The sequence below is a fragment of the Pseudorasbora parva genome, chromosome 19, assembly GCF_024679245.1.
Source record: "Pseudorasbora parva isolate DD20220531a chromosome 19, ASM2467924v1, whole genome shotgun sequence".
Taxonomy (NCBI): domain Eukaryota; kingdom Metazoa; phylum Chordata; class Actinopteri; order Cypriniformes; family Gobionidae; genus Pseudorasbora; species Pseudorasbora parva.
Window position 1 is genome coordinate 9,667,233 of NC_090190.1, and position 16,060 is coordinate 9,683,292.

Consider the following 16,060-nt stretch of genomic DNA (forward strand, 5'->3'; position numbering starts at 1 on the left):
GATAGTATGGTTTTTAGGAGCTAAGCAGCATTATCGTATTATCTCGCCTCCCCTGTGGTTTGCAGTCATACGCCTGTTCGTTTCCTGCCGTGTTTTTAATAGAAAAGTACAGAATCTTATGAAAGTATTAAGTAGTGGTGTTCTGGGGCATCCCAACCAGCTGTATGCACTGTACCTACTCTGGTTCACACTTAAAGTGCCAGTTTCACTAACAATCTGGTGCATGCATGCATAATACATGGCAAAGCATTTATCACTTGATGCAGCGCAACATCCTGAAGTTCTTCTAACAATAGCGCATTTATTTTCTTTAGCTGTCCCAAGGACCAGCGCAACTCAGTGCAGCTCAGTCCCGGAGCCCAGACATGGCAAACGTACGGGAAACAACTTTGCGGTGGGAGCCGTGGTGAGTTTTGAGTGCAGTGCAGGATACGTCCTGGAGGGACCCAGTGCCATCGAGTGCCTGACTGTACCCAATGCTCTGGCCCAGTGGAACGGCAGCATGCCCAGCTGCATTGGTAAGAGACCTATCGTACATTTCTAGGGATTTTCCCGACCTTACGATACTTTTTAAGCATGTTTAAAAAGTTTGGGGAATTGGCCCGATTTGTACAAGCATATGGCTGTCCCCTATTACCAAATCATGCACAACCACATCACATATGCTCAATCTATGATTATTATTAGCTCAGTGGCTGCAAACATACAGCGCACACGCACACACACACACACACACACACACACACACTCGTTCTCTCTCTCTCACGCGCACCCTTTCTCTCCTTCTGGTTGTTTTAGTTGAAAGGAATGGCTACTGTCCTCTGCTTTTCAACAAATCATTTGCACACATTTTACTTTATTTTTTGTATCTGAAGATATAGCAGCAACATTGAAAGCTCCAGTCTCTGTGTTTAACGCAAAAGCTCTGTGATCGCCGTTGGATCGCGGTGCAAACAGTCGTGCCGTGTACCAGCTGATTTGATGCGATGATCAAATTGACACGTAGCTTCTGCAATATCTCACAACCTGCTGAGTGTCCGAATTCACACAGTGTACGCCCGCCTTAAAGACGTTACAAAGTCCATCTCACTACAGTGGCTCTACAATAATTTTATGAAGCGACGAGAATAGTTTTTGTGCACAAAAAAACTAAACAAAATAACGAATTATATAGTCATAGGGCGATTTCAAAACAAAGTTTCGAACCGTTATGAATCAGTGTATTGTTTCATGATTCGGATCGCCAATGTCACGTGATTTCAGCAGTTTGCAGGTTTCACACGGGATCTGAATCATGAATCTATATGCTGATTCATAACCGCTCAAAGCTTTGTTTTGAAATCGGCCATCACTATATGAGTTGTTAGTTTTTTGTGTTTTTTTGCGCTCAAAAACTATTTCCGTTGCTTCATAAAATTATTGTAGAACCACTGTAGTGAGATATGCTTTGTAACAACGTCTTTAGTGCCTTTTATGGGTCTTTACATTACAGAGGAAATTACATTGGTGTCAATAAAGGCCTTTCTGAGCCATCAGATTTCAACAAAAATATCTTCATTTGTGTTCCAAAGATAAGCGGAGATCTTACAGGTGTCGTTAGGGTAAGTAATTACCCGCTTCGCTGCAGCTACCAGATGCTTGACCACAGGAGCTGCACGAGGAGGAAGGTGGTGTCCTGGAAGACTACAAACGAAATAACCTTCGATACTGTAGGCTGTTTAGTGTGTTTTGCCTTTTGTTCCTGCTTTTTCATCGTCTTCTCCTTTTGTCTGTTTTGCAGTTCCATGTGGAGGGAATCTAACCCAACGTATAGGCACTATTCTGTCCCCCGGCTATCCTGAGCCCTACCTGAACAGCCTGAGCTGCGTATGGAAGATCACTGTTCCAGAGGGAATGGGAATCCAGGTACGCTCTTCTAGCAACAATTAAAACACCATGTTATGCCCTTTTATAAGCCCATTATGAACACCAAGCATCATTACATTTCCGTTGTGGTAGTTTTGTTTGTTGTACATGTACATGTAACAACCACTTATATTCACTACATTCAAAAATAATATTTTTTGAAAGTTTTGGAAAGAAATTTCTGTTATGAATGTGCTTCTCTGAGAGCACAGGGCTAGTGCAAGAAACTATGTGGTGAGAGACAGTATCAAAATATGCAACGCGTCAACACACTTATCTCTGTTTCTGTGATTTTTCTGGCACTGCCTGAATTTTTCAGGGGTAAATTCAGTTGTATAATGCCGTTATCACTTCCTGTGCAGCGTGACACTTTTAAATGTGGTCACGGAAGAGCGTTTAACAAGTCTGCAATGCTTCAACTCTGTTACTTTTTTAACCATATCAATTTTTCATTTCAGTGCAGACCATAAAAGTTTAGATTCTAAGGGAGAAGGCAGTAATAATCGTCAGATTTTGAACAGTATCTTTACAGCCATCATTTCCTACAGTCATACTTCATAACTCTATTCAGCATTACCTTCGTGGCACCTCTGCAACCTGGTTGTAAAGTGCTTTTTGAGATTATTTGACACATGCTTTGGGGGCCCGTCTTTCTAAGGACCAGATTATATATGTACGGTCTAAAACAAGTACCTGGAGCCTTTGCATTTGCTGTTCAAAAGAACATATTTACATTTATTTGAAATATAAATCTTTTGTAAAATTATAAATGTGTTTACTGTCACTTTTGATCAGTTTAATGTGTCTGAATTTTTATTTTATTTTTTGACCCAAACTTTTAAATGGTACGTTATAATGGTTTCCACAAAAATATTTTAAAAAATCTGTTTTTTTTATTTGTTTTTTTTTTATCATTTTTAATTTCTTGAGTACCAAATCAGCATATTAGAATGATTTCTGAAGTATCGTTTGACACTGAAGACTGGAGTAATGATGGGAATAAATCCCAGGAATAAATTACAATTTAAAAGGTACATAACACACACAGTTTCTGCCAATCTTGTGTTAATCTTGAGTAGGCTACCTATAGAGCAGAACTGCATCCTTCATATCCGAAGAGTCTTTAGTTTTTTTCAGATTTATAAAAGACAGATACACTGTACCGATTTTTTCTGAAAACAGCCAAGCTTATGGAGGCGTGCTGTGGGCGGAGCTAAAGAGTCACGAGCACACACATACAATACATCATCGCATTATCACTGAATAACTTTTGATTCACTACACGTTTGTGTTGCTTACGTTTATATGCACTTATGTGCTGATTGCCAAAAAAAATACATTTGATGCAGTTTCACTCAGCCCCTTCATCATTCAATTTCAAACGACCTGCAAATCCAGCGTTGAACTGGGCCTTGTTTATAAAACATTCGAAATACAGGGGTGGAGGAAGTACTGAATCTCAGTACTTAAGTAAAAGTACAAATAACCAGAGCCATATTTACTTTAGTAAAAGTAGAAGTACTAAAACGACAACCCTACTTAAGTAAAAGTAAAAAAGTACTTGATTTGAAATGTACTTTAAGTATTAAAAGTTAAAGTACTTGTATAACAATTTTTTTCTCTTAATGTCTATAGTCTAATAATTAGAAGAAGAAAACAGTATGGGCTGTGGTGTTTTAATTAAGTTAGTTTAGGGTTAATGTCGGCTAATTGTGCGTATCATCTGTTGCCCAGTTTACATTCTGACTCACAATATCAGGGTGATCTGCAGAGTTAAATATTAATATTCAGAAGTAACATTTTCATCAGCATTGATGTATTTAAATCTTCATATTTATGACGATTAATCTTAAATATAGCATATGCTTCAGGTTAAATTAAATAATTTACGAAGTAAAAGTAAAAAGTATGCAGTCAGATACGTAAAAAATGTACTTAAGTAAAGTAACGAAGTATTTCTACTTCGTTACATTCCACCACTGTTGAAACACACTTGCATAACTCTGTTGTTGCCCCGGAAAAATAAATTGTATCCACTGTTTCCTTAACATTGGGTCATTTGGGAAGCTGAACAAGTTATCTTTTCCTCACAATTAGAAACACACTTCTTTAGTGACATTGTTGATTTCATGGTCTAAAAACAAAATGACAGCGCTGCTGAGGGCTCTCGTAACCCAAATGAAGCTCATTGTTGGCCGTGCTGTTGCTCTCGTTCTGGTTGATGTGACCATATAAGGAATTCCACCTTTTATGAGGTCATACATGGCCATACTCGAAAAAAGACGTTCTGAAACTTATACGAACCAAAGTAAAGTATTTTGCACAGAAATACATCCAACTTTTATTTTATTTATTTATTTATTTTACTTTGGCCATGATTAGCATGATAATCCAACTCTTTTACAGTGTAAATGATTTAGAATGCATTAAATAGCATTAGACATCCCCTTTAAAATATAATGATGCAGCCTTGGTAAGATACATATACTCTAGTTTTGCACATACCTATAGCAATTGTAGGTAACAGTTTATTTTACAGTGTCCTGTTACATGTAGTTGCTATAGTAATAAACTATAAATTGTTCATAATTGCATGAAACTAACCCTAAACCATCCTCTAATCCTAACCCTATAGTAAGTTAGTAATTCATTATTATTACACAGCACTTAGTTATTTATAGTTCCACTGTAACATGGACACCTTAAAATAAAATGTAACCCAAACATGATTAAAAGTCGGTCTCATTCACATGTCTTATGGGTAACATTTTAAATGCAGCTATGAATGGTGAACGTAGGCAAGATGAGCAGTGCCAATTAGATACGAGTGGGTTTTTTGTAGTTGAATCCGCATCCGCATCCGCCTCTCCAGACATGCCTCATGCTGTTGGATACAAATGTAATCAAATATAACTCTGAATCATGGGAGGAGTTCAGGACCGCTTACTTAATTGCCTTTAACCCAATTCATAAATGTTTCGCTATAGGAGAATTGGAACCATGCAGAAATGATTACAGCATCCCCACAAGTAAGTGAGAAGTGATATAAATAGGCAGTGGTATGAAAGGAAAGGGGTGCAGATGAGGAGATTTAAGAGACATTCCTATACAACTTATTGTGCATATTTTCTTTGAGTCTGTTGTAAGTCTTGGCGATATTTATTGAATATCCCCTCATGGCTTTTCATGCATTTAAAACGTATTTAAGCACAGTATATATAGATAAATATTGCTGTTTATTTCTATGCATTGCTAATTTGGTGCACCAAAATAAAAATGATTTAAAAAAAAAAGTATTTTTTGTGTGTGTGTGTGAAAAGTGTGGAAAACATGCCTTGATTATTTCTAAACAAGATTTTTGCTGTACTTTTTGATAATGAACTGCTTGTTTTGAAAAAGAAAAAAAGGTTACGCTTTGTTTTAGGATCCAATTCTCACTATTAACTAGTTGCTTATTAAACTTCATATTATTAGGATAATGTTTTTTTTATTAGTACTTATTAATGCCTTATTCTGCATGACCAGATAACAACTACCTCACTAACTATAGGAGTAATTAGACATAAGGAGTAATTAGACATTTATTGAAACATTTATTGCAAAAGTAATAGTTAATTGAATTTACTAGTGAGAATTGGACCCTAATCTAAAGTGAGACCAAAAAAAAAAAAAAAAAAATCACCCTTTTATGCTATTTCAGATAAAATGCTTGTGTATAAAATACTGTCTAAATATTTGCCAGAAAGCACCTAATATTTTCACTGAGCAATTTCGATTCAGGTCTATTACCTGTCTACACTACTTTTAGCTCTAGGTTTGGGAAAGAAGCATAGAAGAGCTCTTAACTGATGCTATAGGGTGGATTGATGGTGTGTTTTCATTTTGTGTCAGACAGGGCACTCATGTCTGGATATCGAACTAACCCCCTTCCTCTCATGAAATTTCCAATTCACTATGTGAAGCAAGCGCAAATAAATGTGCCATTTGACGGCAAGGCTATCAGATGTGACAATCTTCCAGCGATAGCCACAGTCATGCCACTGTGACCAGCCAATTTCTAGGCTTGTTTGAGGCTGGGGCGGAAAAATAAATCTGTACCAAAATATTTATAGGGCTGAACATTGGGAAAACTGTATGAACGGCATAGACAACAAATGCAGAAGAATGTCTCTCGTATTTGATGATGACATTTGAAATGTTGTGTAACATGTCAAATTAAAATATCTTTGTTTGGCATATTCTTGTATCTTTTTCAAGACGATACACAGGACTCAAGCTTTAAAGCATATCATGTCTGATAGCCAAGTGCCTGTAATATTTTTCTGTACAATCCATTGATACTCACAAAGGAGGAAGCTGTTTTATTTCCTTTGTTCTGCTCCTTTCTCTCAGATTCAGGTGATTAGCTTTGTGACAGAGCAGAACTGGGACTCTCTCGAGGTGTTTGATGGGGGTGACAACATTGACACCATGCTGGGGAGCTTCTCAGGTGGGCTGTGTAATACTTCTGTAACTCCGTTCATTACATAAACACACATTGTCACCTTAATCTTGTTATTCTGGCTTTGAATGCTTGGAAGATTCCTCAGTGGAGGGCTGAGAGAAATGCACTGTTTTGTCTTTGTTAAGAGATGTAGTTTTGCAACAATTTTTAGACTGCAATATGAAGTATAGAAGAGTTACTGCATTTTTGAAACGGTTTATAGATCATAAAAGCGATTATTTATTGTTGCTATTGTGCATTTGTGTTGCATTATGGGAAGCAGAAGCTACTTACACAGTAGGGAAGGCAGATTTTTCCCTTTTATTGGCACAAAGACCAGGCACAAATGTTAAGTGCCCTAGAGAGAGATAAATGAATGATGCATCCTGAAATGAAGAACAGAGTACAGAGAGAAGACAAATGAGTCAATCAGATCCACACACACTGAGCCATATGACTAAAACAGTTGTATAAATTCCAGATTAATGAATGCATAACGATTCTCATCTGCATTGGGCTTTTAGAATTAAATGCTTGAAGGAAAAAGTATATTTTTATTGTTTGTCACCTGGCTTGTATGCGACAATGTAAATGTGAAGATATAAAACTTGCTATTCAGACAGTTTTTTTTGTATTCCATCATAATATTTTGAAACAGAAATGTGTGTACACTTACCTGGTGGCTTTGCAAATTTGCTTTAATCCCATCTCATTTGTACATGATGTAAAACATTATGTGCATAACATAAAAAATTCATTCCAGAAATATCTTACATTTCTTGCTAAAATTCCATGTATTTATAAAATATGTCAAGGACACGCTGATTCAACTGCATAATCACAATATGCTAACAACTTCTTTATTATACAGGTACAACAGTCCCAGCCCTCCTAAACAGCACCTCCAACCAGCTCTACCTGCACTTCTTCTCAGACATCAGCGTCTCTGCAGCCGGTTTCCGTCTGGAGTACAAGAGTAGGACATCTGTTGCGAGTCCTTAGCATCTGGACTTACACATACATCTCTAAAAACTCAACTAGCTTTTGCGTTCAGCTTAATTCATTTTTTTATTTGATTCATTGTTTCATTTTCTCTCACAGCCGTGTCCCTCACTAGCTGTCCTGAGCCGGTTATACCCATGAATGGCTTTAAAGTGGGCGAGAGACTACAGATGAACAATGTGGTGTCCTTCCAGTGTGACCCTGGATATACTCTGCAGGTAAGAGTGAACTTGCCAAAAGTTGGACAAAACATTGGACACATTACAGCAGTGGTCACTGAGGTTACATTAGCCTTCAAGTCATGTCCCAACATGGTTCTAAATTGGTTTATTGTACAAAGTACCTAAATGTTCTGGAAAAAAATCTCTTGTTAGCCAATAATTCACTGCTCAGAACACAGTGGTCAGAGGAAACCATGATTAGTCTTGACTGAGAGCATGTTACTCAACCTATTGGCACCTACCTAATTCGTCTAGCTTCTACCAAAATAAAATGATTTTGCACCAAAATTCAGAGACAGAACATTTTACATCAATAATAAACTAAATGGGACACATTTTCTTCTGGGATTTTCTTTCTTCCTGGAATTTTTCTATCCAGAATTTATTTTTTATATAATTTTACAATTATATATTGTAGTAATGCCAACGTTATGAACCTTGAAGAGACCTTGCAGTCAATTTTAAAAAGTTGTTGGTTGGCATGAGGGATTCTCCTTTTTCACTTCCGATACCGATGATGTAGCTTTAAGTATTTGCCGATTTCGATATCAATCCTATATTTTTATTTTATTCCTGAACTAATACTACTAATAATAATAATTATGAACTTGCAACAGAAGCATTTTATATTATTTTACATTTGATTATTGTATTTATTTCTAAGGAACTCTTTAGTAACCTATTTGGTGCACTTGAAAGGGATAGTTCACCCAAAAATGAAAATTCTGTCATCATTTACTCTCCCTCATGATGTTCCAAACCTGTATGAGTTTCTTTGTTCTGCTGAACATAAAAGAAGATATTTTGAAAAAAAAAATTGTAACCAGGCTGCTTTGGAGGAACCAATGCCTTCTGTAGTAGGAATGAATCTTCCTATGTGTTCAACATGATACAAATAAATGTATACAGGTTTGGAACAACTTGAGGGTGAGTAAATGCACTGACATAATTAAAATTTTTGGGTGAACTGTACCTTTAAGCAGTCATCCTGAACCAGTAATCACTTAACTGACATTTCTAAAATTCTAAAATGTTAAATATTTTATTAATTTACTTAGATTATTATGACTATATTGTTATTATTATTGTAAATATGTGTCCCATTTTTTATCTTAATATGTTTTTTAAATGTCATAAACTTTATATGACAGAATTATGTATTAAGTATTATTAATATAGCATAGCAAAGTTATAAATTAACATTAATTAGGCTATAATCTATTAATTAACCTGTCTAAAAAATGTATTCTGTCTGCAGAGCTCTGATAATGTAAGGAATATTATATTAATAAATTAGCCATAAAAAAAAAAAACAGATGAGCTTTACAGCGCATGTTCTCGTGACTCTGCCGCCATGGCAACAAAACCGCTAAAACTCAATCAACAGCAACAACAACTCAAATATCAATATTGAAATATATTGATTTCTTTATATTTGCTATCAGTATTCTTCACACTTTAAAATCCTTTTATGTTTATTGAAATATGTGTGGAGCTATGTAAAGTACGGGACAAATCGTCTAATTTTGCTTGTAAATACGGGACAACTCCGTATTTCACGGGACGGGTGGCAACCCTTGTCGCAGCAAGCAAAATGCTAATATTCAAGAATTTAGGGGATGGTTTAAGCTAGATTTTCCCATGGTTTGTGTTGGATAGGTATCTTTTTTTTTTCTCCCCTCCGATCTCCGATCTAGCGTTCTGGGCCAGTAACGGCACTATACCGATGACCTGGATCGGATCGGGACATCCCTGGTTGGCTGAAGCAGTTTAATAGTTTTTCCAAATTTGTTGTCGCTTCTCCGATTGGTTGTAGCTTTGCTTTATTCATTTGTGTGCAAATAGAACACCCCAATAAGAGTTACTTACTTTCTAACGTTTTGTTACAGACTAGGTTGAAATTTTAAACATGAGTTGGGTGATGAGCTTCAATTTTGTAGTGTCCGCTCAAGTCATGATGGTGCAAACTGTGCAAGTCAGAGTGTGGCCAGAGTGAATATTTAATGAATGAAGGAAAGACTGAAAAACAAACAATATTTCTTTTCTTTTTTTATCTTTGCAGGGAGTCTCCCATATCTCTTGCATGCCAGGGCCTGTGCGCCGCTGGAACTATCCGCCTCCTCTCTGCATCGGTAATAACTTCTGTCATCTTTTATTCATTTATTTCTTTTCTAAATCCCGGCTTCTGCAGATTTTTGAGTTCAGATCTACCACGGGGTCTCAAATGGTACAGAACTACACGGGTACTTGTGTCCGTGGGTACAGCGGCCCTAAAAAGTACTCGGGCACTTAAGCCACATTTAAAAATGCATGAATTTGACTACATTGGGTAACAAATAATCAAATAAATGATGCCACAGTGTTTCACAGAGCTAACTATTCTGAGCCATTTATGCAGTTTTATACTTTTTTTATCCAGCTGTCCCAAGCTCCTCTTTAGTGAAAGTATGAGATCAATTCAAGCAGATGTCTTAAGAGTGTGTAGTTCATCACGTTAAGTTTGATCCAAATTGACAAGTGTGCTTTTGCAATATTTCTTTAGAAACTGCTCTTTTTTTTCTTTTCTTTTTTGATCTAATGCAGTGAAAAGAGCAAGGATAAAGAGTCTTCACGATTGACAAAATAGCATCAAGTTTATTGGGGAAAAAACATAACATCCGATTAGATCCCTATTAGCTCTATCTCCTGCTGTGATTGGCTGAGCTCTTGAGATGATTCATTTCTTGGATGGTCATCAGCAGTTTCTTGAATCCTGCTGCCTTTCAAAAGCACAGAACAGATTTTTAACCCCTCCACTCTATATAGACTTCATTCTGGATCTAAAGCTTTGTAGCGCTTCTCATCACATCCATGGAGTCTCTTTGAGTCGTAAGCCAGGGCTTTAATCAGAGAGATATTTGAATCAATCAGTAGTTCAGATTCAAAGCCTCAAGAGGAGGAGGGGATAGAGCATACGTTTTCACCGATATGAAAAGATTGAAAGCTACAGAGGTGCTCGAGTGGCTTTTGATAGCTTTGAATTGGCCTTTTTAATAAATGAAAGACTTGTTTCCCTTATGATGTCAATAAAAAAGCTAATGTGTTACATTTCTTTATTCAGCACAAAGCTTTCAGGGTCAGTGAACAAGGTAGACGGCATTGCTAAGCAACATGAAACGTCAGTCGACTTGTAGCCCACACAGGCTGTCATGAATGTCACATTACATTGCATGTTTACATGCTCTTTCACAATGGAGATTTATTTGTCATTCTATATACAATTTGAGTGAAAAGTTTCTTGCTTCCATTAAAAGCTCAACTTGCGAATATACCTATTTGATGACCTACAAATATATATTACAGACACGATTAATGTTTACTTGTTTATATATTTACTTGTATATATCACTTAATACATATAATTTATAAAGTAGATATTGTGTATATATTCAGGGCCGGCCCGTGGCATAGGCGGAATAGGCAAATGCTAGGTCCGCCACTCGTCCATAGGGGCGCCAAAATGAGTGATTTTTCTGGGTTTATTACTGCTACTTTTAATTAATATTAATTCAAAATAAAAATAAAACCTTAAATAAATCCCCAGACTCTTCCCAGACCACCGCATTAATCTCCCCCTGCCCAGCGAGTGCTTTATTGTGTCCGATATTGAACGCGCGATCAGTTTAACGTTGGGAATTTGTTGTCGCGTCGCCTCTCGCGCATCTAACAGACAGAATTGCTTTTGTTTTTAATGTGCTTGTTCGTTCGCGCCAGACAGTGAAAGTTGCCTAATTATTTATGACGGATGGCCAATGCGTCAAAAAGACCGAAGCCCTCTGATACAGGAAAGATAAGGAATAAGGGGATAAAGACAGAGGTAAAGTGATGAAATGAATGAACAGTTTATCTAAATGCATTATCTAAACATGAATGTTTGCTAACTAAATTGAGTTATTTTTACCTTAAACTTTATGTAAGCAACTGTTCTGGGTGATTAGAATCTGTATAAAATCATGTCAATTGTTTATAAACATAATATACATTTCTTTAGCCTGATGTTTTTACTCAGTTGTGCAATTGTAAGGGGGGTATATGGTGTTTTTAAAATGTATTTTCTGAAATTAGTAATGATATTTATATACAGGTTTATCTAAAATAGCTAAAAAATAAAATGCACACTAAATATAACAATTTCTTAAAAAGTTTAATTTATGGTGAAAACATGAGCATGCATAGTTTAGTGGAGGATACATACATACATACACACATTTGTGTGTGTGTGTGTGTGTGTGTGTGTGTGTGTGTGTGTGTGTGTGTGTGTGTGTGTGTGTGTGTGTGTGTGTGCCCCCTTGTTTATATTACATTGTGGGGACCAAATGTCCCCATAAGGATGGTAAAACCTGAGATCAGCTACATTGTGGGAACCACCCAACGGTCCCTACATTTCAAAATGCTTATAAATTATACTGGATGAGTTTTTTTTTGAAAAAGTAAAAATGCAGAATGTTTCCTGTGATGGGTAGGTTTAGGGGCAGGGGCAGTGTGTGTGTCAGTTTGTACAGTATAAAAACCATTAGGTCTATGGAGAGTCGCCACAAAGATAGTGATAGTGAACCAGACGCGCGTGTGTGTGTGTGTGTGTGTGTGTGTGTGTGTGTGTGTGTGTGTGTGTGTGCGTGCGTGCGTGCGTGCGTGCGTGCGTGCGTGCGTGCGTGCGTGCGTGTGTGTTTGTGTTTATTTTTATTTATTATTATAAAAACAAAACCAACATATAAAAACCTTGATACAAGGGGCACCAAGTAAAATCTTGCCTAGGGCAGCAAATTGGTCAGGGCCGGTGCTGTATATATTGTATTTGTCAATGTGCTCTTAGACTTTTGGATCCCACTGTATTTTTAGCAACTATCATTTGCAGGTCAGTGACAGCAATTTTCACTTTCAGTCATATTTATATTGTCACCAGTCAAAAGAAGTGGAAATAGCCTGTTGCTTGCCTCATATCATTCTCTAAAAATAGCCTGACAGCTGTCAGCTGTTTTTATTGGCCTTTACAAGTACTTAAACCTTGAGCATGTCAGGTGTGGTTTATATCGCAGTATGTGTTTTCGACAAATTAATGTTTCTAATACTGTGCCCACTATTTTTCCTTTTCAGCTCAGTGTGGGGGAATCAGAGAGGAGATGGAAGGCACCATCCTCAGCCCTGGTTTCCCAGGAAACTACCCTAGCAACAGTGACTGCACCTGGAGGATTTACTTGCCAGTCGGTTACGGTGAGGACACAGCAGAATGAACAGATGCAATTTAGAAAGAGTTCTAGTTTAAGATGAATTGGCTAAAACCGGTGATTCTAAGATGATTCTAACCAGAGACAGAATGAGGATGAGGCAGAGCGCTCATGATAAAATAGACAATTAATAGACATCTTGTCCCCAATATCGCAGTTATAGAAATCAAATTTTCACCTTTTCATTACAAGAACCAAATAAAATGACAATTAATATTTCGTTTTTAATCATTCAACATGCATGCACATTATCAAGATAAGCCTAAATCATTGCATTTTAGTGACTGATTTCATCGCTCATTTGAAAACATATTTAGAACTGTTTTAGAGATTTCAGTCTTTTTCCATTCAAGTAGATAGGAACTGTTCTTGTATGCCTATTGCCTGCATAAAAATAGCTGTTATCAAGATGACTGAGATGGCATGAGACTTTGACATTCCATGTTGTATCACCCAAACAGGGGCTCATGTGCAGTTCTTGAACTTTTCCACTGAGGCCAACCATGATTTCCTGGAAATTAGGAATGGACCTTTTGACACCAGTACAGTGATTGGCAGATTCAGTGGGCAGGACATACCACCATCTCTTCTAACCACCTCACATGAGACCACTGTATATTTCCATAGTGATCACTCTGAGAACAAGCCTGGCTTCAGATTTGATTATCAGGGTAAGGACAAAAAGAAAAGCTGAAAAAGTTGCCCATTTTACTACACATTCTGCTGTTAGTATTGTTGTTGCAGTTCTGCCTTTGCGCATGCATTTTCTCGGGAACCTCAATTTAAATGTCAGGTTCAATACTCTGCCACGACAATCAGTCAAGATAACGAGTAAACACGATAGTGACCCGGTCTCTGTGAAACTGTGCATAAAACCCATCAGGTATAAAATGCTTCTGATGCCAGAATCCAAAATAGAATACGAGTCCTATGAGTGACTTCAAAATTGTTTCATATGGCCTGTTCTTAGAGAAATCCATGAAAGCTCTCAGAATTTACACTGTAGTGCAATGACAGTTTGCAGTATTGAAATGACTTATGAAATCAGTATTTACATAATTATGTGTACATTAGCATATAAATCAAGCATTATATCCGACTGTATAGCCTTTTGCTGAGCTTTGATATAGAAGATGCTCGGATCCACATAATTACATTTCTTTAGTCATAGTCATTCTGTCTGAAAGCTTCAGCGTATTTCCTTTTGTGTTTATGAGATTTGAAAAATAATTTGGCAAAACTTTGCATAATGGCGCCAGACTCAGACAGAACTAATGAAAAGCATATGAATTTTTATTTCAAAACTTTTCATCAGAATGACTTTAAGACATAATTAAGAGGAATAGACAGAAAGATGAAGAAACACAAGGAAGGCATCTTAACTCAGGGAAGAGATGTTGTGATTTAAGTGTGTTTTGGTGCTTTCACTGTCTGCAATGGACATTTTTGTCCTTGTTTGCATTCCGATGAAGTTCAGACCTCCATAATTGAAATCTGAGAAGATGATGATAAAATTACAGCATCTGTCATTTGCCAGGACTTTGATTGCATTTGCTTTGAATCAAATCCCAATGCTTTGGTGTTCAGCAATCAGTTGATGCATATGGTTTACATGTAATACTTGGTTTGGATTGGTGCTTGGAGCACAAGTGATCAGTTTTTTAGATGCAAATTAATTTCTTTGAGGTGTCACAACATATGCACTTGTCATGGGTTTTGCTTTCTTCTAGCAGATTCAAAAATGAATCATGCATATTCTTCCCTCCATGTTTCATGTAGCAATTTGCCTGTCTTTTCCAGCCTATGAACTTCAGGAGTGTCCTGATCCTGAACCCTTTCACAATGGTGTGGTGGTTGGGGCTGGTTATAATGTGGGTCAGTCCATCTCTTTTGAGTGCTATCCTGGGTATCAGCTGATGGGACACTCCATTCTTACCTGTCAACATGGCACGACACGCAATTGGGATCATCCGTTTCCTCGTTGTGAAGGTACGTCCCTCCATTTCTTCCTCCACATCAGTAAACATCTGGTACGCTTATTTGCATTGGTTTGGCTTTTATTTAGCCTACCTTGTTTCATGTGTCACATGTAATACATATAATTTGATTGAATTGATATTTTTTAGGTATGAATTGTCTAAGTTAGACGTTGGAATGTCACACTGTGACACACATATATCACACACACATATATATATATATATATATATATATATATATATATATATATATATATATATATATATATATATATATATATATATATATATATATATATAATGCATTATTATATTAATTCATAAAAATGCTAGAATTATTTGTTTATCATGTGTTTTAATGCATTATTCTTCCTAAAGGTTTAACAATGAATAGCTAAGTATTAAAATGTATTCTAACTCTGGTTACAATTATTCATGTCTTGCATTACACTGAGCTCTTAAAGTGTACCCCACAAAAAGTTTTAAAGGGGTAGTTCACCCCCAAATTAACATAATTTATTCATCATTCCAAACCCGTATGACTTATTTAGTCTCGTAGAACACAAACAGAGAGGTTTCGGAGCATTTTCACATACCTCTGTTTCATACAATGCAAGTCAACAAATGAAGTACTATAAAAAATATTTAAACTGAACTACAGGCAAATAATGTATTCTGTATGCATAATTACTAGCTTTGTTCTACCCATTATCACTCCAGCTTTAAATGTGGGTCAAAGAGGGCAACTGCATATAAATGCATCCCAATAAACTATCCCTCCAGACTCAATGGCTCCTTTCTAACATCTCCTCCAAGGGGATGATGGGAAAGGAATCAAGTTTATCCTTGACCCACATTCTCATCCTCATTTTTCCTGTTGCTTCAATGGGTTAATTATGCAGCAGGTCACGAGGTAGCATATGCACCCGGGATACTGAATGCACATGTTGGAATAAAGATGCTCCGGGGAGGTACTCAATGGGCTGACATAGCATTTGCAGCCTCGTCGCCTTACTCAGGCAACGGTGCTTTGCCCAGTATCGCTGCACAGGTGAACCCACAAATAGAAACACAATTATTCATTCACTCTGTGTTACAATACTTCACACAATGAAAAACTTAGCATCAACCTGGGCCTTGTTAAAACACTCTTGCAGTGTGTGTTATTGAATTTGTAGTAACCGAGAACTCTGCTGTGACAGAGTG

The 16,060-nt window shown here is 36.9% G+C and overlaps 1 protein-coding gene across 3 annotated transcripts in view; it reads left to right on the top strand.

Annotated features, from left to right (window-relative positions):
- Window positions 1-16,060, top strand: part of csmd2 (CUB and Sushi multiple domains 2) — a 367,226-nt gene that overhangs the window by 282,728 nt on the left and 68,438 nt on the right. For all 3 annotated transcript variants that reach the window (XM_067426365.1, XM_067426366.1, XM_067426367.1), the window contains 9 exons: window positions 315-518; window positions 1,781-1,905; window positions 6,298-6,394; window positions 7,260-7,364; window positions 7,490-7,608; window positions 9,674-9,743; window positions 12,745-12,861; window positions 13,337-13,546; window positions 14,676-14,864. In XM_067426365.1, coding sequence (XP_067282466.1) covers window positions 315-518; window positions 1,781-1,905; window positions 6,298-6,394; window positions 7,260-7,364; window positions 7,490-7,608; window positions 9,674-9,743; window positions 12,745-12,861; window positions 13,337-13,546; window positions 14,676-14,864 — 1,236 coding nt within the window. The remainder of the gene's footprint in view (window positions 1-314; window positions 519-1,780; window positions 1,906-6,297; window positions 6,395-7,259; window positions 7,365-7,489; window positions 7,609-9,673; window positions 9,744-12,744; window positions 12,862-13,336; window positions 13,547-14,675; window positions 14,865-16,060) is intronic.